Raw genomic sequence first — 25,618 nt, forward strand, 5'->3', positions numbered from 1 at the left:
GTGTGTGTGTGTGTGTGTGTGTGTGTGTGCGTGCGCGCAGGCATTTCTGTGTATTTGTGCACTAATATGGTAGCACTAGACAGTGCTGAGTCTGGGTCTGTAGGAGAGCAGGTTTTATGTAGTGAAGGGTAAGCTGCTATCCTTGAAATCCCTCATGATTAACTCTACTTTACCTGTACAAGGACACCGCCCAACTCAGACATACAGTTTTTACTTTCAGGGCTCTGAAAACAAGATGGTGCAATAAAGATCGCAGGTTCTTTATGAACTGAGCAGCATAATAAAGCACTGGGCAGCGCTGCCTCTGGCTGCTTTCTCCATGACTGTTTCTCCATGTGGTCCTGTGCATGTGTTCCTCTCCAAGTGTTGCGTAAGAAACATGGCCCTTCAGTTCCTCCTGGTAAGATCAGTTTTTGTGGGACTCAAGTTTTTTTTCCAGTAGTGGTTACGTAAGAGTGGCGAGGCTGTGTCCGGGTCTGTGTCTGTCCTGCTAACATGGCCCTCTGAACACGCTCTAGGGAAAGAAGAGCGTGCAACTTCAGGTTGAAACTGCATGGGCGCACAGTGGTGAGCCTGGGCGTGCCTACGGACTCCACAACCTTACGTCTTCCTGTTGCACACCAAGTCAATGTGCCAAACAGAAAGAGAGAGAGAGAGAGAGAGAGAGAGAGAGAGAGAGAGAGAGAGAGAGAGAGAGGGATGGGTAGTCCTCTTTCTGGCATGTATTGATAATGTCAAAGTTTTGGAGATTGCCCAGTTTGTGCTGTCAAAAGACCACATTCATTATCCTCTGCCATATCTTGGCAGAGGATTGACAGAACTTTGTCTTATAAAATGGTGACCCAATGCCATTTTTCTGAAGAGTTTGACAGTCAAGAGGAGACAGGTTCAATTCTTTGGATCCTGTGTCAGAATTGTTAGCAACATGTCCTCATCTGATTGGTTAATAACAAATGGAAGGGCAAAATTAAGACCAACGAATGACCAAGTTCGTGTTTACTTCTGTGTTTCAGAGAGAGAGAGAGAGAGAGAGAGAGAGAGAGAGAGATGGAGAGTGAGAGAAAGGGAGGCAGGGAGGGATACTGAGATTTATCTGGTTCTTGCCTAAACAGTATGTCGGCAGAACTCCCTATCTGGGTTTGTACACACTGGGTTCTCTTTCAGCCAGACGGTTTGCTTTTGTCTTCTCAGTGTCAGGGGTGTTATTCATAGCTGATCAAGCACAAAAAACACAGACGTGCCTCTCTCTTCTCTCACACTGAGATCATTTCCAGGTCCATGGTCTCCATGCTGGAGTGCTTCTGTTTATGCTCTAGGCTGGGTTCTCCACTGCACTATCAACATGCCTCGCACAATTGGTGGATGTGGTCTGGCTGTTTTTGGCGGGGTGCATTTATATTTTTATAAAGTCGATTGCACAGTTCACATTTAAGATCATTCATTCCTTCTGTACTATGTATAACCAGCTGACCTTTGGGATTGGCATTAACTGTGCTTCCTACATTAATACCCACAGTAAATGTAAGCATGGTCTTTTAGAAAGGCAAATGCAATCTCACAAAATAATTATTTTTTAACGTTAACTTAGTGCTTGGCATAGTGAACTATTGTGTCTGGTTTTGTGTGTGTGTAAGTATATATGTGAAATTTGTAAGTGGTTTTGGTTTGTTAGCACAGGCTTAGCAATGACCACAGTATTCTGGCCCTTAGGGGCCAGCAGATGTGTGTGGGTGTACCTGCAGACCACGGCTACCAATTATACAGATTTTGGGTGGAAATATTTCACTGCTATAGTTTCTTAGTCTTTTAATAGCTTTTTTTCTAACACAGATAGAGTCAAAGTCTTCGTGTCTCCTCTTTACTCTGCGTTTGCATTCACGTGCCCAGCACGAGGCCCCACCAGAGGGACGCACGACAACCCTCTGCAGGCTGAGAGCACCGCACACCGTGGTGCTGCCCTGTGACCCTGACGAAAGAGCCCCTCGCCTGGGCTTTTATCTGGGTTGACAGAGACGGGTGAGTGCTGAGGGCCGGTGTGGTATCTGCGGACGACACAACCCAGGCCGTGCCAGACACTCTCACTGGCACTGTGCCTTCCGCTCACTCTCTCCTGAGGGAGAAAGGAAACAGGAAATTAGATTGTCTTTTTTGCTGAGGAGGGAGAAATGTTTCAAGGGCTATAATAGCAAATGGCTAACAAGGTGCTGAATCACAAATACCCTTGTGATCAAAACCCTTAAGTTCAGGGTCTCTGGTATTTCCAGTACTGTATTAAGTTTGATTGGTTTCTGTTAAAAACAGAATTTCTCAAATGCTTGTAGTAATTCAATACACTAACTCAATAATCTCCATCTTTTAAGGTTTGACCCCAAACCAGATAAAAAACATACAGTTAGAGGTGGGAATAATGATAGACTTTATTGAGTTTAATCACGGAAGGCATATTGTGCTGCCTTCCATGACCTCTACCCAAGTGACCCATTGGTCATTACAGCAGGTTTGTTTATGTTTGATGATGAATAAATGGAGCTGAGTGAAGATTTAATCAAGATCTGACATAACAGTGCTCGAGTAGCCAGTGTCCGGGCACCTTGGAGAGGGTGCACACCTTATTCTTAGACAGGCGTACTGCCATCAATTGTAGAGCAAGTTTTTTTGTATACTGGTTACAAAGAGGAACAGAAAGTCCTTTCAAGGTGCTCGTGTGGTCATGTTTACAGAGGACGGGATGGAAAAGTTCATGGTGCTGCGGGGAAGCAGCTGTGTGGACACACCCAGGACTGCTCTGCCCCCCCCCCCACCTGGAGAAAGCCAGACTCCACCCGTCTGCCTAAAGCGGGCCATAAGGCCTCCTCTCAGGCATCGGGAGGAAACGGGGTCCGGCTCAGCTTCCTGTGCCCTGCCGCTGTTCCACTGACTCCAGACCTGCCTTATCACAACCTCTCTCCCCATTCCCATGGGAAGCAGCGGTTCTGAGCACAGAGGCTCCTCCCCCAGGCTGGAAAACCAGAACTCCCAGTGTGCTCTTCACTCCCCCCCCCCCCCCCCCGGTTCTTCCTGTGAGCCAGAGCTGGCCACTCCAGCTGAGAAGCTCCTTCCTTCCTCTCCGGATTGTCCTGTGACGCACATGACGGCTTTCCTGTCGCGATACGCTGCAGGACTGAACAGTGTTGGTAGTCGGTAGTCCTCCTGACCTGCGTTTGGGTCTTCATCTCTTTTTCTTTTTCGCCATCGATATTTGAGCTCACTGTGTCATGTGGGCCTCACTGTACAACCCTTTTAATCTTTTCCTTATATTAAATGACGTTTCTTTCAAAACCAACGGCAACTACAACAAATCTGCTCTAATGTCAACCACGTCGACTCCGAAGAAGTTCGGCCTCACAGGACACCGTGTAACTCATCTGAGACGCGTAGCCCGTGCGCTCTGTCGTTGGCGCCATTTAACATGATTCCATCCCACCACCAACCCGCGGTAGGAGAAAATGTTTATTGGAAACTGGATGTGCCCTGCTGACTCCAGCGCTGTTGAGGTTAGCTGAGCCGTTGGGCTGGCTAGTGTCAACCGTATATGGCAGCTTCCCCCTCCTCCTTCAGTTCCATCACATCACAACTTACAGCTTTCAGCTAGACAGACCGGTAGCCAATAGCAAACGGCACCGCCACAGGCACGGGCGGCGTTTGCTTGGCGGACTATACTAAAATTTTGCCTCCAACCTCTAAACCTCCACTTCAGTCATGTGATCACACCTCGACACTGGGTCCCAGCAACAACCTCTCTCCATTGTTCCTGCCCCCCCCTCCCCCACCCCCACCCCCTCTCCCTCCGCCCTACTCCAGACGCGGGCGGTGGAGCGGCAGTTAGCCTCAGGAGCTGGAAGTTGTGGTATGCTGCTCCAAACAAGGGGCCTAGTCATGACGTTTCCCAGGCGATGTGCTGCCATAACCACAGCTGCCGCCCCCACCACCACCAAAAATGCCTTACTCAGAGCTCTGACCACCGCTGCCCAGGACAAACATACACTCACTATTGGCTCACTTTTCACGCCTGCCCAAGCTCATTATCATGCACTGTCTGCACGTGTGTGCTTGTGTGAGTACACACACCCTATGAGTGGAGATAATTTTTGGGGTGTGTGTGTGTGTGTGTGTGTGTGTGTGTGTGTGTGTGTGTGTTTTCCTGTCTTTATATCTTCTACCTTTTCCACTCTGCAGCCTTGAGCAGATGCACTACTATTTTAATCTCTCCCCGAGTGCCAGTAAAATTACAGCAATTTGTTTCTGCTGCTACTAACTGATATTTTATCTTTTCCTTCTGGATCTTTCCATACATACTATAAAAAGGAATATTTAAGAGCTTATGGAAAATCTCGTTCCAAGATAAAACTCTGTCAACTATTTAATTGGTGGATTTATCAATTTTCTCAAATACAGTATGTCAAGAAAAACACAGTTAAGTCTGTGGGCCTCTCTTGGACTTGATATGTTATAACATGCATATGCTACTGATGGTCTTGGTATTAAAGTCAATAAATGTCAAGGACAGATGGAATTCCTATGCACACAAATAAGAAGGAAGTTCAACAAGTGCATTTGACCCGTCAGATGGGATCCGTTCTCATTTCACTGCTTCTGAATTCCAGTGCAATATGGTGTTCAGGAAGCTCTGAGATTGGGGGGGTCAGAGGTGACAGAACTCCTCTGTGGGCCAGCAGATGGCCAGTGGAGGCCGCACGCACAAAAAGACCCACAGGGTGAAACGCTGCCATTCACGGCATTCATACGGTCTCGCCGGAGAGTGAAGGACCAGCCGTCCCATAATGCTCTCCGCCCGCCTTCTGCGACCCCACGTCTGAAACCCGGCCCGCCTCATTGGCCGCTTCCGTGCAGCCGTCTTCTGAAAAGGTGCTTGTATTCATCGCGGCGCACTCCCGGCTTTCGGCTCCGCCCCCCCCTGCTCCATTCAGCTCGCCTGGAGCCAATGGGCTTCCACCGAGCCCTCCGGCGTCTCCGCAGTGTGTTCGTGGCGGCTGCATTCAGCTCTGGACGTGTCCTTTCAAGAGGGCTCACCCCCGATGTCAAAGGTCACGAATGGGTGGTGTGGTTTGAACGTAAGGCAGGATGGGTGATGATGTGCTTAGCCGCAGCTGATCCGACACCTCCCCCACCAAAAATTATTTTTTTTACATAATCAGACTGGCCTGATTAGGATAGAAGGACTCTTATGATAAACGAAGGATAAAAGTCCTCTTTCCAGTCACAAATAACAGCCCCTTAGGAAAAGGAGAAAAAAAAACAATATCAAATGTTTTCATGAGAGTTTCATGTGGCTACCTTGAAGCTATTCCAGTTATAGACACCTGGACATGAGGGACAGAATAAAGTCTGGACATGAGGGACAGAAAAAAGCCTGAAGACGAGGGACAGAATAAAGTCTGTCCTTGTGCAGCACTGCGTCTGTCGGGGATCGAGCAACAGCCACTGGAAATCGGTGGGGCTGTTTCAGTTTGGAATGGGGGGTTCTCGCCGCACAGCACACACACACACACACACACACACACACAAGAGCTGTTTCTGATGCTCCCCCCTCCCTTTTTTCCCACAGATGAGCAAACGAGAGCACAGAGCAGCTGGGAAAGAGAGAGAGAGAGTGTGTGTACAAGAGAGAAAGAAGATCCATCATAACTCCACAGAGGCACACAGGAGCAGCGAGGTGTAGGTCTACAGGGAACCGCAAGGAGTGGAGGATCATTCTAAAGAGGACGAATATATCAGTACAGAATATGAAGAACGAGTCTGGATTGTCCTGAGGACTGATAATATAGCTGGTAAAAGAGGCTTGTGTTACATTTTTTGTGTGTTATGTACTTTGAAAACATCAAAGTGTGTGTGTGTGTGTGTGTGTGTGCGCGTGTGCGTGTGTGTGTGTGTGTGTGTGAATCCCATCTGGATCAGTTTCCGCTCTGTAGCGCTGATGAATGTTGTCGTTCTGCTGGTCCTAGATGAGAATGGGAAACGCGGAGAGCCAGCACAACAGCTTCCCTCTCGCAGGCAAGCGGCGGGCGTGTTCGCTGAAGCTGCACGCCTCCGGAGAATCCGTCCTCTCGCCCCACACCTGGTGGAGGAGCGCCGGTGGTGCGCCGGCCTACAAGAACCGCTGCCTGTCACGAAATGGCCTGTCCCAGCAGAGAAGCAGCCAGCCCTACGTCTCCTGCCACTGCGAGTACGTTGGCAACAAGCAGCGTCCTGACGGCCTTCAGGACGGCGAGAGGTGCCGCGAGGCACGAGGCGCCCAGGCGAGCGGCTGCTTTGCCGGGTACGGCCGGCGGGACGAGGGCGGTGGACCTTCTCCTGTTGTGCAGAGCTCCCCCTCTGAGGCCCCTCAGAACAGGAGCAGTCCCAAGGTGCTCTTCAGCGGAGACGGCAGCCTGAGGGTGGAGTTCACGACCGGCAGGCGAGACCTGGAGGCCGGCTGTGCCGCGGGACCTTCGGACTCCACGCTGCGGGACAGCAAGGGCAGCTCGCTCAGCTCTGAGGCCTCCTGGTACGATTCCCCGTGGGGCCCCAGCATGGAGCTCTCGGACAGCGTCTTCACCCCCCTCCGGCCTTCGGACGACAGCAGCGGCTACACCACGCTCTCCTCCACCCGCACCGAGGACATGAGCGGATCTCCGCCTCCTCTGGAGGGCCGGCTCTTCTGCCGGGCGGGGCCGAGCTCCACCCGGTGCACCGGAAACGATCGCAGCACCAACAGCTACAACACGGCCGGGACGGCCGACGAAGACAGCGGCATCGGTGACTCTGTGCTGTTCCCAGCCGAGCACAAGGACTTTGACCCGAGCTCCTTTACCCGGCCCAAGCCTTTCCCAACCCACGACATCTTCCCTGCAGCTCAGAGCCAGGATGCTCACCCAAACTTCCACACCCCGAGCGCTGGCTCCCAGGAGGACGTCCCGGACGTGCCGGCTTTCTCCTCCTTCACCCTGCCCTGCAGAAAGTCCGCCCCCGACGGCGACACCAGGAAAGGATCGCTCAAGAGCCGCATCCGTCGCCTCAGCGACTGGACGGGCAGTCTGAGCAGGAAAAAGCGGAGGTTGCAGGTGAGAGGGGGGAGGGGCCTCATGGGGCAGGTGAGAGGGGGGAGGGGCCTAGTGGGGCAGGTAGGGGAAGGAGCCTAGCGGGGCAGGTAAGGGAAAACTGAAAGCACAGCCTGCACTTTTGGATCGTGGCGCGTAACACAGTTGCTGCCTGCACGCCCGTGTGAACATTATCAGATCGACGTACCGAATGAGTCACGTCTGTGTGTGATTTTGGCACGTACTGACTCTTTTGGGTGGGTGTGTATTGCTTTTCTGAAGCCACAAGATTAATTTCAAGCAAATTTCCCCAGGGCAGTTACACTTCCCGGAGTTTTATTAGAGTTACGTAATTTGCTTTTTGTGGAGGTCCAGGAGGTCTTGAATTATATAATACAGACAATATTGACATTTACAGTCATGAGTTTTTTTTCTGGCTTTTGTTTTTACATTTATAAGTCACTATGCACCAATGTTTTATGTTTGCACCTTTTGTCATATTGAACCAGTAGCAGAACGTGTAAGCCTGTTAGTGTAGTGCTGGCCTTGTACTGCATGTGAGTGTTAAACGTTTACTCGTCTCTTTAACACTCCGGTGTTTGTTTCACGACGTGTCTCTGCGTGCGTGTCCCTGTCTCTCAGGACCCCGGCACTCTGGAAGCCTCCGAGGCCTTCACCAGTGGGGTGGACGTCCTGGCGGGGGACCCCGGCAGCCCGTGGTGTCCTCTCGCCCCCAGCCAGGCACAATTGTCCTGCTCCTTGACCGACCAGCACGTCCTACAAGGCCCGAGTGCCAACGTCGGGCAGAACATCTACGAGAACTTCATGCAGGAGCTGGAGGCGGGCGGCGCCGGAGGAGGCGGGGCCAGAGGAGGCGCGGCCGACGCCCTCCAGGCCTGGGAGGGCGACGTGGAGCTCGGCGAGAGCAGTAGCGGCTCCCTGGGCTCCCTGGAGCAGATGGACTTGTTGTTTGAGAAGGAGCAAGGGGTGGTGCGCAGGGCGGGGTGGCTGGCCTTCAAGCCCCTCATCAGCCTCCATAAGAACCGCAAGCTGGAGGTGGTGGCACGACGCAGGTGGAGGCAGTACTGGGTCACGCTCAAAGGTAATAGAGCTCCACCTAGAGCTCCACCTCTCTGCAGAGCTCCACCCATCTCAGCTGTTCACACATCATTCTTTCCGAGTTCGTATTAAAGTTGGAGGCGGTGCCGTGACATCTGGGCGGTCACTTTTGTGCCACTGTCCAATAGGATGCATGTTGCTGTTGAGCGAGGCCAATGGGAAGGCTTGCCTGGAGCAGGAGCCCGCCCCACGCTACGCCCTGCTGGCGGAGGACAGCATCGTGCAGGCTGTCCCTGAACACCCAAAGAAGGAAAATGTCTTCTGTTTGAGCAACGCTTTTGGAGACGTCTACCTGTTTCAGGTCTGGATCCAATAAACATCAGATTTTTAACACTACAGTGATAAACACTTGACTTCTGTCTCAAGCAAGATATAAACCCAGTGTTCAAACCATGGTGCTTGTTATGACATGAGTTTTTTTTTCAGTCACAAAACAGTATGAATTATTTCAATGCTGCGCATTATTCTGATGGTATAATTCAATGGTATATTCAGAAACCGCTTCATTGTGCTTCAGAATATTTTTATAGTTTGTTTTTTTTTTCAGAACTTTATTTGTTTTCGCTCTAGCTCATAATGACTACGTTGGTCAACATCACCCTCCCCCATCGACCGTGTCATAATTACATCTTGGTAAACTGAGCACGCTAATGAGAATTTGGCTGTGCACATCTCAGCGGGATGGGTTACACACGCAGGATGAGTTAGTTTATTGTCTACTGTAAGGCCCCGGTTTTTCAGTGTGAACAGGAGTAAGCCTCCGTGTAAGCGTGTGAAGTGATATCTCTACGCTTCTTGCTAAACCTGCCACTTTCAGCTCTGACAGGCAGCTGATTCTCTTATATTAGATTCACCATAAATAAATCGCATGATTGCTGCCTCCATATATAGCCATAAAAACCAGATTTGTTATAACCCAGGGTGTTTCCATGGAGCCCCACGGAGGACAACCGTAACTCAGCGGGTCATCCATAACTCAACTCGCTAAACCCCCCCACCCCACCCCCCCACCCCACCCACGCCTCCACCCGCAGGCCGCGAACCAGACGGACGTGGAGAACTGGGTGACGGCCATCCACTCGGCCTGCGCGTCCCACATAGCCAAGCGTCAGGGCCGGGAGGACACGGTACGCCTGCTGAGGAACCAGAGCAGAGCCCTGCTGCAGAAGATCGACATGGACGGCAAGATGAAGAAGATGGCCGAGCTGCAGCTGTCTGTCATCAGCGACCAGAAGAACAGGAAGGCGGTCGAGAGCCAGGTGGGCGGTCACCACTTTTACTTCAGCTGGGGACAATGGACTAGTGTATTTGGGGTTGGAGGGGTATACAGAGCATGTTTTGGCAGACTAAACTTTGATGTTATCAGGGTGGTGAATATGTTTTGACGTGTATTGATATATGAATGTGTGAGCAATTTTTGAACAGTACAGCCCATTTATGAACTCCAAGCAGTAGTGTTGAACATGTGGAGGTACAAGAGGTGTTATGTCATGCAGTGAGAAAGACCTGGCTGTATAACTTCTCCTGTTTCTCCCACCGATGGAGTTTATTAAGGAAGCTGAATCCAGTGACATAACCTATGGGAACATGGCCAGGCTGTTTTTACATGGCTAAACTAAGGTGAACTGAAGTGGGATGAGGGTATCAAAGTGGCCAAGGGAGCCACTAAATCCTGCTAACTAACAGCTCAATTAGCACCAAAAATTAAGCTATTTATAACAAATCGCCCTTAAAATTGCCCTTCGGAGACCCAGGCAGCTGGAAAGCAATGTTAAGTTTTTAAGCTTCTTAATCGTCCGGATGAAGCACAGTGGGATATGGAACAGACCATCAATGTGGATGAATGACCCTGATTTATGGCGCACACGCACAGAGCGGGCGGGTGTGTTCATCACGAGCGTGTGTCCCGGCAGCGTGGCCGTGGTGAGACAGCGGGGGGGGGACTCTTTAATGAGGTGATTGTTCTCGCCCACCTTGTGCAGATCCAGCAGTGGGAGCAGAACCTGGAGAAGTTCAACGTGGAGCTGTTCCGCACACGCTGCTACCTGGCCAGTCTGCAAGGCAGCGAGACGCCCAACCCCAAAGGCCTACTGGCTGTCGCCGGACGCCGGTCCAAGATGGCGCTTAGCCGTCTGGGAATTTTTTCTGTCTCGTCTTTCCACGCCCTGGTGAGGGGAAAAGCTCACACACTGCTCACTGGCTTAAACGTGCAAGCTTATTGAATCCACAATCTACACAGCATAATACTCCCTCGAGACAGTCGAGAGGCGTATGTTCTAAGTGTTCGAAAAGTGTGATTTTAAAGTGGTGTGTGTGTGTGTGTGTGTGTGTGTGTGTGTGTGTGTGTGTGTGTGTGTGTGTGTGTGTGTGTGTGTGTGTGTACGTACACAGATGTGCACTCGGGCGGAGGTCTCCCTGAAGAGACGCTGGTGTACCCAGCCTCGAGGGACGAGAGCCAGGCAGGGAATCTTCTCCTCACAGAAGGGTCTGGACAGTTTGAGCAAACACGACGGTGAAAAGAGACCGTCTCTGTCCCAGGTATGACAGGAAAGTCTACACAAACATGGACGCTGACACCTCAGATTCCTCAGATGTTTTCGTTTGTTTTTTAGTGTACTCACGCTTTCCATGTTTCTTTACCGCATCGCTGCTGAGTGTATTTTTTGGCTTTGGGCAGTACTGACTAAATTCAATGACATTTTATTTAAAATGAACATTAATATCATATTGAGAAGCACAATAAAGTTATATTGGAAGTATGAGAACATTTATAACGTCAGCATCGCTGCCTCTTTACAGCAGAACAGCTCTGGGCATTGTTTGGCCTTCACGTCTTCTCACCTGTATAAACAGCGCTCTCTGTGAGGCTGCATAACCCCTCACCCAGAGACACGTTTCTAAAGCCCCTCTGTTTGAAACAGAGTGCCCTACCTTTTAAATGTGCTGAAAAACGCCACTTCCTGGAATGCTCATAATTTCTCCCCATAATCTTTTCATCTGGCTAATTGCTAAGCCGTCGGCCATGTGTGTATGGGGGCGCAGGGACTGGGCAGCACTGGGTAGTTACTTGCAGCTGTGTGGCGTTCCTGTCCGGGGGAGGGGGTTCCCCTCAAACCGCTAAGGGCGGAGAGCATCTTATAGATTGAATATCTTTAATTTCTTCATTATTAGTTACAAACCATGTGTTTTTTGTTAATGTGTTTTTTTTTTGCTTCTTAAGAGAATGATTAAGGCCATGCATTTTTGTCAGAAAGACCCTGTCTATAAACAAGAGTGTAAATCCCCAGGGTGCTACAGGCCCCCCGGTGTCCCAGGACTGCCGTACAGTGGGCCTCAGCACAACCCCTCACACACACGATTTCGCTCCCTGACTGGAATGCGATCAGAGTCGACCGCCTTGATCCGTCAGGCTGGTAATGCCCCCCGGAGGAGCCTAATCTCAACCAAACGAGCCCTAATGGCGGACCCCTCCGACGGGGCCATACCATAATCCACATGCAACTAATTACTGCAAGATGGAGAGTAAGAGAAACGGAGAGAGAAAGATTTGTGGAAATCTCTCCGTCCACCTCTAGATGAAGGAGACTGGAAAAGAGCTTTTGTTCTGTAGGAGGCCTGGGCCATGAGATAAGCAAAAGTTAGCGAAGATTGTGGAGGTTGTGATGCCTTGAAGTGAGCTGGTGTCAGTGATGCCCTGCAGACAGTGAATTTGTCCTTATTGGTTTAATGGTGTATTAGAGCTGTGTGTTAGAGCAACAGTGGGTCTCTCCTCACGGCGCTGTGAACGTCTGCTCCAGACAGGCGTCTGGGGGGAGGGACAGACAGGCGTCTGGGGGAGCCAGTGGCATTCGCCCAGTGTGCTGATGAAGGCTACCGCATTAGCCTGCCCGCATTGAGCTGTAATTACAGTGTCACTCAGACCTTTGATCGTGTTCTACCAAACCTCAGAGGCCATCTCTGTTCCAGTCCGGGATCGGAATAGTATCTAAGTGGCTGACTCGGGTATGTGGTTTCTAATTAGACGCAAATATAGAAATCGTGCCGCTTTTTTGAGCACGGACGTTACCGTGAACGCATTCTTGTGCGTGTCTGCGTGTGTGTTTTGTGCGCGCGCTTGTGTTTACATCTGTGTTTCCTGCCACAGATATTCGAGGGACACCCCCCCGGAATTCTCGGCCATCCGTCTACTCAGAGTTGCTCTGAGGTACACGTTACTCTACACGATACTCCACACGTTACTCTACACGATACTCCACACGTTACTCCACAGCGACATCTCCGCTGTCTCCTGCTTCACCATGCAGCTGCACCAGCTTCCTGCATGGGAAACTTTCTCTGGCAGATGGAGGCCAGTTTCCTCCGTGTGTTCTTTGTGCCGGACCCAGGTGCCGGCCCCATTGTTGGACAGGCGCTCCTGACCCTCACTAATCCTCTGTAGGGGTGAAGAGGGGTGGGTTTCTAAGGCTGGGGGGGGGTGGCTTCTGTCCTCGAGAGCCTGGGCTTACACAGCTGTCCATACAGCCTGCTGCTCTGTTGACACTATACTTCACAAACAGGCAGACGGCCCGAGAGGACCTTGCATGGAGGTGGGGGAGGGGCTTCATGTCATCACTGTTCTATTGTCAGCGAATCCCCAACTCAGTGGAGAGTTCCCATGGGGATCCAGTTAGGATAATACGACTTGTTGCATTTGCATTGGCCACTTTTTTTTGTTGTTGTTTGTTTTGGGTTTTTTTGGCAATAACTTCTAGTAGCTTTTTTCACGGGACGTGTTTTGATTCAGTAAATGCGGTTACAGAAATCACTTTCATCTTTGTCTTGTTTCCAGCAGAGACTGGACAGTTTTGGCAAACCGCATCCTACAGCACCACCCGGAGGTCATTCCTGGGACTGCGGCACAGAGAGCCTGCTGACCGTGTACATGCCTGACGACGAGGCGGTGAGGATTCCTGTGAAGCAGGATTTCCTGGTGGCCGACATCCTCTCTTTGGCCTGCAAGGTAACCCATTACCCTTCCCCCACAAAACTTACCAGCGTTCGGGAAAACGTCTGGAAAACCCCCCCATTTATCCTCCACCCAGCTTAACTGAGGTTTGTGCCGACCTCGTCAAAGCAGCAGAAATGAAAGAGCCAGTTTAAAGCTGATGAATCCTCCCCCTCGTTAGCTGTTACTCTTTGATAACTATTAACAGAGCCTGGTTGACAACCGGGCTCTGAAAACACTGTGCGGTGAAGTGTGGTGTCTTGGCTGAACCGTGGCCTCTGTCCCCGTGTGGTGCTACAGGAGCGGCGGCTGGACCCGGCCCTCCACTGCCTGAACGTGAAGAGATGCTCAGCTGCGGAGGTGGAGACCAGTACTCCAGCGCCCACTCTCTTACTGCGAGAACTGGTGAGATTATAAATGTGCCCTACCGAGTGCTTTATGTACCCTACTGAGTGCTTTATGTACCCTACCGAGTGCTTTACTGGACCGTAGACCACAACTGCAAAGTGGTTTCTGAGTGTTGTTCCATGTTGTGTTTGCGTCTCCCACACACAGGTGTATGACGAGCTCCAGGTTTGCCCTCTGAACCTGTTCACCTTAAACATGTCCCGACCCGGCCCAGACGTCGATTTCGGTGAGATGCAGTATGTGTGTACTGCATGAATTTGCTGTAGGGTTAACAAAAATGAACAGTTCATCAATTCCAGTCCTGAAAGTCCAAACAATGTTACTGGATTCAGCTCTGGTCTGACCGGATCATAATTAGCAGTTGACTTAAATAAAATATGGCAGACTATGGAAAACTATGTGTGTGTTGTGTAGGGTTCTCCGTGACGGGCCACGTGGACGGCGTCAGGAGAAGTCACATTTATGTCAGTGAGGTGCATTCTGGGAGCCTGGCTTTCATCAAGGGTAATTCATCTCAGTAATCCAGTGTGCTCTGAGGATGCTTACATTTCTATCGACATTAAAGGAAAATGAAGACATTTACTTTGCTATGTAATGAAGATCATTCACAATTCATTATATGCCGATGCACGCCAGATCACCCTGGTCAGATAAAGTGGTTGTGAGGTTTGATTTATTAAGCATGTGGGTTTGGATTCTGGTCTCTTGATTGGTTGTATGAGCTGGCTGTGTTGCTGTGTGCAGGACTGCAGGAGGGAGATGAGATCCTGGCTGTGAATGGACTGAGCGTGGCCACTCTGGACCTGGGCCATATGCAGACATCCTTCAACCAGCAGAGACTCCAGCTGGTTGTTCAGCGCCAGGAACCCAACAAGCAGGGCAGCATCTGGCCAGAATGCAGTTCCAGCACCCCCTACTGTCCACCCCCGCCATCCGAACAAAGCCCATGCTCAGAATCGGGCCCTTCAGGTAGGACTTCAAAAGCTGTTTTAGACACACCAAAATCTACAGTATAAGATATTGAACCTTTCAACCATAGTATCCTTAGATGTCAAGCAGTAGTAAACAGCACACACTTTTCTTATCTAAAATGTAAAATAAAAATGTAAATGTGCCATATTTGTCAATTGTGATTTTCACCTCAATCAAAATTTGTCCTCCGCATTTACTCATCTGTACAGTTAACTCACACACACACACACACACACACACACACACACACACACACACACACACACACACACATACACACACACTAGTGATCACTAGGGGGCTGTGGTGCACACGTGCCCAGAGTGGTGGGCAGCCCTAGGCCGGTCGAACCCACGACCCTCCGGTCTCTTCTAGAGAGTCTTAAATTAATAAATGTAATAAAATCATCAATAAGTTGTAGATGTTGTTAATAAATTTTGATCGAAGGACTACATTTTCCTTTATGAACAGATCCATAATGCTGAGGTAAACACTTACGTCTTACTAGAACATGAGGATGACTGACATAACAATGATGCAATAGTGCAGATATCAGCACTTATTTACAGAAACCTGTACTGAGTTACATTTAATCATAATTGTGTTTCCGAGCCTGTTTATTAGTATGTATGTCCGTAAAATATTATTAAATAAATTATTAAATAGTTTGTTCTCACATTTTCTAATTAAGTGAAGAACCCTCCCACCTTTGGAAAGTGTTTATGTGCTACACTTAAAAACTACAGCCATGTTAAAGTGGTTTAGTCAGTCTTACTGGAGACATAGTTAATTTTCCTTTGCAGAGTCTTGAGGGAATTCACTGCCTCTACACACAAGATCATTATTGAGATTTAATCAATGCTGGTTTACCCCTGTCAAGTGCAGTTATGCTCCTGCCCCAGAGCGTGCTGTGATTCTGAATCTCCTCTCTGCTAACCGCTCATTGTACCATAGTTTCCACCCCATGCTTAACACCAACCAACCCTTCCAAACTTTCTCCACCACCTTGTCTCTCCCTCAGACGTGTCTCCGTTCCTGGAGGTTCCTGGAGATCCACAGGTGTCATTGCCTGGAGGGGAATGCGGGAATGTGGGCCACCGCAGAAAGGTACGCTCAAAGACTGGGAGACGCCTCTGTGGTGACTCACCTTGGGAGTGAGGGGGTCGTGTGGAAGGTGTGTGTGGTGGGGTCAGAAGGTCATGTGGATGGTGTGTGTGCTGGGGTCAGAAGGTCATGTGGAAGGTGAAGCTAGCGAAAGGGAAATTCCAGACTTGTTCATTTTATGTTTGATACCTTTAGATAATAAAATACTGACTTGACTTTTTATATTTGAAGACAAATGCTCATGTTTATGCATTACTGTTTAAATTTGGAGGGATTTTTCAAAAGCATTTTTAGGACCTGTTTAGTTTGAGATTGAAAAAAAGCTTCATGGAGACAACCTGCTAGGACTGCCTGGAGGAGTGGAGTGTGGAATGTTTGCAGGCATCTGATGACCTGGTTCTGCTTGGACCGTTTTCGGGGCTTGTATGGGCCAGCACTGTTATGTAGTCTTGCATGTATAGTTGCTGGTGTAAGTAGGTAGCTGGCTTCTTTTAATGTGAAGATGTGTGCCCATGTGTGGGTATTAGTGTGACTCTCTCTTCAAAAGACCATGCTGCAGAAATCAAACGTTCAGAAATCCAAACACATGCACTCCAGAGTTCCCTAGAATTTATTTTGATCCTCCCTAACAATGCTTTTTTCAAGTGGTAATGAGTTATTTAAAGGAGTTGTTTTAAAAACGTTAGGCTCATGTATATTCCGCATCTTTCTGCCTTTTCGAGCTTTTTATATTCATAGCGGTGAGATCAGCGGCGCATAATTACCTCTCTGGGGGATTTATCAATTTGTCAGCTTTTTATTCTTGTGTGGCAGAACTGATTACGATGACAAATGGCCAGAAATCTCCCCCCAGTCCGTCACCGTTTACACAGGGCAGAGTAGGTGAAGCGTGTGTTTCCGTGAGATAAGGCTGCAGTAGCTCATTCCCATTCTCTGGGTGCCGAGTGCCAAACCTCACTCGTAAACCGACTCGCTTCCTAATTCTGGTGCTGTGGCTGTTTATCCAAACGACTGCGCAGTACCAACCGCTCACAATGCATGGTGGGCTTCAGTCACGTCTCTGGACGGGGACGTATTTAGCAGCTACCCGCTAGCAGACGTGGACGTTTGTTTGAACGTAGAGGTTCTACTGCGTGGTGATTATAATAATAATAGTGCTGGGCTGAAATCTTTTTAACGTTTGTCTGTGTGTAGCATATGTTGCCTCTGGTAATTGTTTTGATCATGCTAGATACTGTGTACTGTGTTACTGTGTCCGTTTGGACTTCAGTTAGACACAGTAAGTCTTTATTCTGCACTGTTAGTGTTAATTCAGCACTATGGGGATAGTTCTACACTACTGCTTCAGTCCTGTAGGTGTTAATTCCACGCATAATTTCTTAACTCAGCACTTAAAAGTACTGATTCCACACCATAGGTCTAAATTCAGCACTTAGTGTGAATTGAATGCTGGGGATTTAAGCTGTGTAATGTTGGCACAATCTGGCACCATCGGTACTGATCAGTGGGGGTGTCCTAAACAGCACAGGTGCTTAATGAAGAAGGCCTTCTCCTCCTCCTCCTCCTCCTCTACAGAGCGTGGAGACACCAAGCACTCTGTACCCAGACGAACAAGGGCCCCCGACAGACGGCCAAAGGAACCCTTACTGCACTGACAGCGCCCCGGCCAGGCGCAGCCCTCGCCACATGTCCGTCTCGGAAAGACTATGGAAGGTCATTCAGGAGCTTGTGGACACTGAGAAGTCCTATGTGAAGGTATGATGACAGACCATGTTTTGGCTGCCTAAAAATACTGCATTTGGTGATCTGCTGTTTTCCACAGTTGTTAATGCTGTGCTGGGTTCTGTGTACCTCAGTTCTATAACAGCATCAGCTATGACTTCATCTTAATAAGCAGCAATTGACAAATGAAGCACACTAATATTCCTCTTATTAATATGGTAGTAATGTAGAAGTATTATAGATTTGTTCTTTTTAGTTTTATATACAGTGCTCTAAATTAACATATTGTACAACACTTAAACATCTGTGTCTTTTTATTTTTGACAGGACCTGGGCTGTCTGTTTGAGATTTACCTAAAACCATTAGAGAGAGAAACATTTCTTAGCCTTGGAGAGGTGAGTGACAGCTGTCCCACAGATCCCTGCCTCCTCACTGGCTCGTGTAAAGATAAAGACTAAAGAAATAACTGCAATGATCTCCTTTCCCCACTAGATGGAGTCTCTGTTTGGCAGCCTTCCAGAGATGCTGGACTTCCAGAGAGTTTTCCTGCAGACCCTGGAGGAGAGGACCACCTCACCTCTGGATTTCAGCATACTTGAGACTCAAGAACAACTGAAGGTAATTCAGTTTATGAACTTTAAATAGGCATACATTCACACTCACATTTTTATGTGATGTAACTCCTGCATCTATTTAAATTTGGTTAATTTTGTCTGTTTGCTGGTTTTTTACACATTACATCATTACTGTTTCTTTTTTCCAGAAAATGCTTTTCTCACTGGGTGGATCTTTTCTGTATTATGCTGATCATTTTAAACTCTACAGTGGCTTCTGTGCCAATCACATTAAAGTCCAGAAAGTTCTAGAACGAGGTAAACAAGCTCAGTCAAAGATCTCCTGCACTGACCTATTTCGAATGCAGACTCACATAAGTGGAATTACATAAGATAAGCAACATTCTGTTTTGCATAGCTGATCTTCATATTAATCTTTGTGCTGCGGTGATCACGATTGCAGCAAAGACGGACAGAGCTTTCAAAGAGTTCCTGGAAGCTAGGAACCCCACGAAGCAACACTCCTTCACACTGGAGTCCTACCTCATTAAACCTGTGCAGAGAGTGCTCAGATACCCTCTCCTGCTGAAGGAGCTGGTGTCCCTGACCGACCCTGAGAGCCAGGAACACAGCCATCTCACAGGTGCTTTGACCAACACCCTTGAGCCTCTCAGACACTGGAGGTTATCAAATGACAGAAGCTGGGGCTTTTTCTTTTGTATACACACATGAAATAAGACCATGTGACAGTTGGCCAGACAAAGGAAATGTAATTTGTTTGCACTGTGTGTGATGGTTGGTGGTGATTTATTATGCGCAGTAGCTGGCAGGATGTTGACTCTGCTTCTGGCCTTCCTGTTGCAGAAGCACTCCGGGCCATGGAGAAGGTGGCCAGCCACATCAACGAGATGCAGAAGATATATGAAGACTACGGCACGGTGTTTGACCAGCTGGTGGCGGAGCAGAGCAGCGCAGAGAAGGAGGTGAGTCTGGATGATCTGGAACAAAGAGACTTGCACGTATGTACCATAAGTAGTATAAGTTTGACTCCAGTTTATTTATTATTTGAACAGATGATGTATTAGCTGAAAGCTTTATGACTGTGATGTATATGTTTTTCAGGTTACAGAGATCTCCATGGGGGAGTTCCTCATCCATAGCTCCGCTCTCTGGCTGAACCCCATGACCTCTTTGGGCCGCATGAGGAAAGAGCCTGACCTCACACTCTTCAGTGAGTATAACTTAGTGACCTCACACTCTTCAGTGAGTATAACTTAGTGACCTCACACTCTTCAGTGAGTATAACTTTGTGACCTCACACTCTTCAGTAAATATGACTTAGTGACCTCACACTCTTCAGTGAGTATAACTTGGTGACCTCACACTCTTCAGTGAATATAACTAGGCGACCTCACACTCTTCAGTAAATATGACATAGTGACCTCACACTCTTCCGTGAGTATAACTTGGTGACCTCACAATCTTCAATTGATATGACATAGTGACCTCACACAGCAGTAAATATGATTGACCTCACACTCTTCGGTGAGTATAAGTTAGTGACCTCACACTCTTCAGTGAATATAACTAGGTGACCTCACACTCTTCAGTAAATACGACAGTGACATCACAGTCTTCAATTAAAACAACTTAGTGACCTTACACTCTTCAGTGAGTATAACTTAGTGACCTCACACTCTTCAGTGAGTATAACTTTGTGACCTCACACTCTTCAGTAAATATGACTTAGTGACCTCACACTCTTCAGTGAGTATAACTTAGTGACCTCACACTCTTCAGTGAGTATAACTTAGTGACCTCACACTCTTCAGTGAGTATAACTTGGTGACCTCACACTCTTCAGTGAATATAACTAGGCGACCTCACACTCTTCAGTAAATATGACATAGTGACCTCACACTCTTCCGTGAGTATAACTTGGTGACCTCACAATCTTCAATTGATATGACATAGTGACCTCACACAGCAGTAAATATGATTGACCTCACACTCTTCAGTGAGTATAAGTTAGTGACCTCACACTCTTCAGTGAATATAACTAGGTGACCTCACACTCTTCAGTAAATACGACAGTGACATCACAGTCTTCAATTAAAACAACTTAGTGACCTTACACTCTTCAGTGAGTATAACTTAGTGACCTTACAATCTTCAATTGATATGACGTAGTGACCTCACACACCAGAAAATATGATTGACCTCACATCCTTCAGTGAATATAACTAGGCGACCTCACACTCTTCAGTAAATATGACATAGTGACCTCACACTCTTCAGTGAGTATAACTTGGTGACCTCACAATATTCAATTGATATGACATAGTGACCTCACACACCAGTAAATATGATTGACCTCACACTCTTCAGTGAGTATAAGTTAGTGACCTCACACTCTTCAGTAAATATGACAGTGACAGCACAGTCTTCAATTAAAATAACTTAGTGACCTTACACTCTTCAGTGAGTATAACTTAGTGACCTCACAATCTTCAATTGATATGACGTAGTGACCTCACACACCAGTAAATATGGTTGACCTCACACTCTACAGTAAATATGACATAGTGACCTCACACTCTTCAGTGAGTATAACTTAGTGACCTCACAATTTTCAATTGATATGACATAGTGACCTCACACTCTTCAGTAAATATGACAGTGACCTCACACTCTTCAGTGAACATAACTTGGTGACCTCACAATCTTCAATTGATATGACATAGTGACCTCACACACCAGTAAATATGATTGACTTCACACTCTTCCGTAAATATGACATAGTAACCTCACACTCTTCAGTGAGCATAACTTGGTGATCTCACACTCTGCAGTAAATATGACATAGTGACCTCACACTCTTCAGTGAGCATAACTTGGTGACCTCACACTCTTCAGTAATATATGACACAGTGACCTCACACTGTTACTGTTCAAATATGACTGTGACCTCACACTCTTCAGTGAGTTTACATTAGTGACCTCACACTCTTCAGTGAGTTTAAATTAATGACCTCACACTCTTCTGTGAGTTTAAATTAGTGACCTCACACTCTTCAGGGTAACGTGGAGGCCAGCAGAGAATTTCTGATTGCTATATTGTGAAAATCGTCATTTGTATTTTGGGTAGTTATAGACTATAAGGAATAGTCGTATTATAGTAGTATTAGGATCAGGAGAGATATGACTACATATCTCTGGAGACTACAAAATATTTTAAAAAACAACCCAAACATAATTTTCAACATATGAATTTTCAATATTCATATCTGTGACACTGAGGAATAACACTTTAAAGCAATTTAAATGTTATCTTAAAGCAACTTAAATATAAACATATGAAGTATTATGATATTTGTAATAATATAATGTTTGTAATAACATCTTTTTTTTTTTTACCACAGTCTTCAAAAGAGCTATTATTTTGGTGTACCGTGATAGTAGCAAGCTGAAGAAAAGAATGGTGAGTGTGAGTGGTGGTCAGTAAACACTATTTATTCTGAGTTTTAAAACTGGAAAGTGGTTGTAGTATGTTGTGTATAAGGTCTAATCTGAATGTTTCTGCTGTGTTGTCCCCTGTTGCAGACTCCATCCCGTTCTGGTGACCTGGATCCTTTCAAATTCCGCTGGCTCATTCCTTCCTCATGTCTACAGGTCCGACCTGGGAACTCGGCAGGTATTGCGTTTATCCAGCTCTTTGCTGTAGTGGAACTTTTTGAACAGCGCATAAACATTTGTGTTGAGATTGCTCTGCTGTAGCACCCATGCCTGTCTCCACCTTCTAAGGCCTACTTGAACGTCTGCTCAGGTATTTCCTATGTCCCTCTTATTTACAGGATCTGAGAACCCTTGTCTGTGGGAAATAGTTCACACAAAGTCCGAGGTGGAAGGAAGACCAGAGACAGTTTTCCAGCTCTGCAGCAGGTAAAATAGTTTTTATCTATAACCTGCACCAGGCATCAACCGATGCCAAGATGGAGTAGAACATGTGGCCATGTGAGAACCTCATCCACTTCCTATTATTGTCTCTTATATGCAGTAGTCTGGAGAACAAGGCCAAGGCAGTGAAGGCCATCCGCTCACTCCTGAGGGAGAACGCCAGAAGGAACCCTCCACCCGAGAAGGCGTTCAGAGACAACCTCACCTTCCCCAGGAGGAGCCATGCTTCAGCGATCCGGACCGGCTCCTGGATCGAGAGGCTGCACCCGCAGGCCGACGCACTTCCAAGCAGACCTCTAAATGAGGGCGGGCTCCTCGCTGGAGACACGCGTTCTGAGCCCACGCTCCCCAGCCACCCGCATGGCGCTCCTGGAAACAAGATCTCCAACCTGAGCAAGAGGGCCAGGCTGGGCTCCCTCACCAGCTCCCTGGAGGCCCAGCTCCAGAGGCTCAGCTTCGCCGAGGAGGCGTCCAGTGACCTGCAGGCCGGTCGGATCACCCTGCTCAAGGACTCCACCAGGGTGGACCTCAACTCCCTGCTGGTCAGGGACTACAGCGTACAAAGCCTGACCTCGGTGATGACCGAGGACAGCTTCTACGACACGGTCATGGGCTTCCAGAAAGCCACTGTCCCCACTCTATAGACACACCAAAATGGATCGGCGCCGACGTAACACCTACAGTGTTGAATGAACTGTTACAGCATTCGCTTTTGTCCAGCGGAACATATATATAAACAACATTGTGTTAATTAATGAATCCCTGGAGCTTTTGCTGTGGAGGGACCGGTGGCTTTGCTTTCTGAGAACACCCCCGGCTGACCTTAACCTACCTTAAGTCTCGGCCTTTGACATTAGCACAGATGGAACCCAAAGACATAACATACACATCCACTGTAGTGTGCAGGCTGGTTGGAGTCACTGCCTTGCACTCCTGAGCACTGCAGGTGCAGGCTGCCTTCTCTAAGCTAATGCACGTAGCGTGAGCAAGCCAAGCTTATCGTGGATTCTGTGGCTATATGCATCTACTGCTCTCTGACCAAGGCTTCTTAGTCCTGGAACAGCTTAATTTAATGAATGTGTGGATAACAAATGTTTGAATTTTTTTTTTTTACTTGAATAAGAAAATTCTAAGATTGAAATATTTTCTAAATTATAAATGTATTTTTTATGTGATGTGTGTAGTTTTTCAGTGTTACAGTATGTTTGGTGATTGATGAAGAAAACACACATACCTTGGGTAAAAAATATCAAAATGCATTCCTTTGTGCTTTACTGCAATTTACTGTATTTAAAGTACCTCCTAAAATATTGTCTTTTGTAGTGTTATGTAATTTATTTGTAAGATGTATATTCCCTACTTGAGAGCTCTTGACCTTTTGTAAAAAATAAGCTTCTATTGTAATATTTAATAAAATCTCTCTTCTACTGTTCTGCTTTGTAAATTGGGTGTAATTTTGCAATGATGCAGTAATATATCCTGTAGAATGAGTCCTGTCAGAATAATTCATACTTTTTTACTGTATCTCCAGGCTCAGAAACTTACTGGTTCTCACATCAGCAAAGGTTGCTTTTTGCACAGAGTACATTGTATATGGAGAGAGAGGGAGGGAGAGAGAGGGAGAGAAAGAGATAGAGACCACATGAGTCATAGTGACCTCTCTTTTCTGGGGCTCTCGCTTTGTTCAGGAGTGTAGTGGGCGATGGTAATCGTGATGGTGTAGGTTGTGGGCTTTGGTAGCAGCTCTCCGTATAATATGTCCCATCACCTTTTCAATCAGAGGAAAGGAGGAATATATGACATCCACTGGGGTGCTGGCGGGGAGGGAATGTTTTCTATACAAAACCTCAGTCTCTTGAGGAAGAATCGAAGACGAGTGATGTCCCAGTATTTTACCAGTACGACCTGTGGATGGAGATGTCACTAGAACAAGCAAAAGAAAAAAAAACACAGTCTAGAGTGATGACAAGCTAGCGGTTCTCCTGTTGCCACAGTAACGTGCGTGGAGGTGTGCAAAGCCAGCCCACATCACTCACATGAATGGTGAATGTGTCTCCAGCCCTGCGCCCCTGTCCACCCAGGCAGTCAGAGGAGGGGAATGAACCCGGCGGGAAGAGGCTCTCTCCGAGCGCATCAGCGAGGAGACACGCTCGCACGCTCTCCGAGCTTTTACCCTGCTCCACTCTCCCCCCGCCCTCAGCCTAACCCCCAGAGCGCGCACCGAGCCGTGGATCCGGACACGTCCAACATATCCGAGCAGGAACCTGGGAGGAGACGATCCGGCTTCGGGTTTTGATGATAGGATACCGGGGCACAACCAGGACTACGCACGGCGGTGTCTCGTGGACATGCTTTGGGTGCACGCTGGTGCGTTTCACGCACACAGTGGGGATGAGTTCTGAGTTTTACTACGGAAGCTGGAGTAGTCCATTCAGGTCTGTACAGCTGTTCTGGTGTCCTTTTCCAATTCTGGCTTTTCTCACAAGTTAGAAAGCAGATTGTTCAATAAAACAACTGTAGTCGAAGAAATTCTATGCGTAAAGCCAACAACCTGATTTCAAACTTCAAATACCTGTTTTCAAGTACTCCAAAATAAGTCAAAACATAAAATTCATTCAATAGTTATATTTAAGTTCTTTTGCTGAACTTGAGTTGTGTTTTGCATGTGTTACTATATATCACTGTCTCTCATTTGACAAAACCATGGTGCTGGCAATTTTCTTCAAAACAAGACCAGAGCAGGTCCATCATCTCTCAGAGGAAAATATTAACTTTTACCGCTGCAGAGAAACATCTTCATGGTGGTCAAAGTGGGAGCTCTCACTCACTCACCCACCGGTAGGATTCAGGGCTGAGTCCGACTGTGCAAATGAATAAGCCGTTTACAAGCAGGTTTGTGTGCTGTGATGGCGCAGGGCCACGTAAGTGCCTCAGTGGGTGCCTCTCCGCCTCCGTGCACACCCCTCCTCGTACTATGGCAGGTGTACAGTACCGCGCTAGGGCCCTTCGAGACGCCGCTGTCTGCACAGGAGTCTCGGGTCTCTGAGTCGACTCCCCAGCCATCACCCCGTCATTCTCGCGACGGTGACGATGGTGGTGCTTCAGATTTCAATTGCCAAGATGATGTGGAGAAGAAGGACAAGGCAAGAGCTGTTTCAAACGCTGCTTGTCCAGGAAGATGTAAAGTTGGAAGGTAAACTTTGTATCGAACACATAAAAAGAGAAACACAGAATGTGTTTTTTATATTGCATATAAAATACACTTTTCATACAGTTGCTGTATTGCTGTATAAACCAAATCGGCTTATACCCAGCAAATATGCATCCATTTCTCATAGGAATCACAGCAATACCTTCATATGAACCATTAAAGCACTTAAAGTTAAACTTTGGTAAACATCCATGCGCTTCTGTGGGAACAATGATCAGTAAACTTTAAATTCCCCATGACTTTAATATGAGATATCTAATGATACTGAGCAGATGAATCACACTGTGATACGGACTCCAGTGATAAATTACTCCTCATAAATAATTGTTCTGAGTAATAAAAACACTGGAAAGATGTGTATGGCACCTACAGAAGTGACTGTGGAGCATGACGTAATGAGAGATCTATTAGAGAAACACAGAGACATAAAGAGAAGGGAATCAGTCCTGTGAGAGATGCCATGATTACTGTCTCCCATTCCAGTGCTCTCCATGCAGCCATTCACCAGCT

General features: G+C 47.5%; 1 protein-coding gene across 4 annotated transcripts in view; it reads left to right on the plus strand.

The window, feature by feature from the left end:
- The window catches only part of tiam2b (TIAM Rac1 associated GEF 2b), a 33,857-nt gene extending 10,528 nt beyond the window's left edge, over nt 1-23,329 (plus strand). Inside the window, exons 2-26 of one of the 4 annotated variants that reach the window (XM_077017797.1) lie at nt 5,606-5,828; nt 6,003-7,100; nt 7,719-8,178; nt 8,324-8,496; nt 9,230-9,454; nt 10,178-10,363; nt 10,587-10,733; nt 12,340-12,399; nt 13,024-13,194; nt 13,480-13,584; nt 13,735-13,813; nt 14,002-14,091; nt 14,332-14,556; nt 15,581-15,666; nt 17,239-17,418; nt 17,713-17,781; nt 17,879-18,004; nt 18,150-18,258; nt 18,404-18,583; nt 18,805-18,923; nt 19,063-19,171; nt 21,363-21,421; nt 21,544-21,634; nt 21,795-21,882; nt 21,998-23,329. In XM_077017797.1, the coding sequence (XP_076873912.1) occupies nt 6,003-7,100; nt 7,719-8,178; nt 8,324-8,496; nt 9,230-9,454; nt 10,178-10,363; nt 10,587-10,733; nt 12,340-12,399; nt 13,024-13,194; nt 13,480-13,584; nt 13,735-13,813; nt 14,002-14,091; nt 14,332-14,556; nt 15,581-15,666; nt 17,239-17,418; nt 17,713-17,781; nt 17,879-18,004; nt 18,150-18,258; nt 18,404-18,583; nt 18,805-18,923; nt 19,063-19,171; nt 21,363-21,421; nt 21,544-21,634; nt 21,795-21,882; nt 21,998-22,541 (4,779 nt within the window). In that variant the 5' untranslated portion in view covers nt 5,606-5,828 and the 3' untranslated portion in view covers nt 22,542-23,329. The remainder of the gene's footprint in view (nt 1-5,605; nt 5,829-6,002; nt 7,101-7,718; nt 8,179-8,323; nt 8,497-9,229; nt 9,455-10,177; nt 10,364-10,586; nt 10,734-12,339; nt 12,400-13,023; nt 13,195-13,479; nt 13,585-13,734; nt 13,814-14,001; nt 14,092-14,331; nt 14,557-15,580; nt 15,667-17,238; nt 17,419-17,712; nt 17,782-17,878; nt 18,005-18,149; nt 18,259-18,403; nt 18,584-18,804; nt 18,924-19,062; nt 19,172-21,362; nt 21,422-21,543; nt 21,635-21,794; nt 21,883-21,997) is intronic. The other 3 variants (XM_077017800.1, XM_077017801.1, XM_077017802.1) reach the window with 3 other exon arrangements.
- The last annotated feature ends 2,289 nt before the right edge of the window (nt 23,330-25,618 follow it).

This window comes from Brachyhypopomus gauderio, chromosome 9, assembly GCF_052324685.1.
Source record: "Brachyhypopomus gauderio isolate BG-103 chromosome 9, BGAUD_0.2, whole genome shotgun sequence".
In the NCBI taxonomy this organism is placed as follows: domain Eukaryota; kingdom Metazoa; phylum Chordata; class Actinopteri; order Gymnotiformes; family Hypopomidae; genus Brachyhypopomus; species Brachyhypopomus gauderio.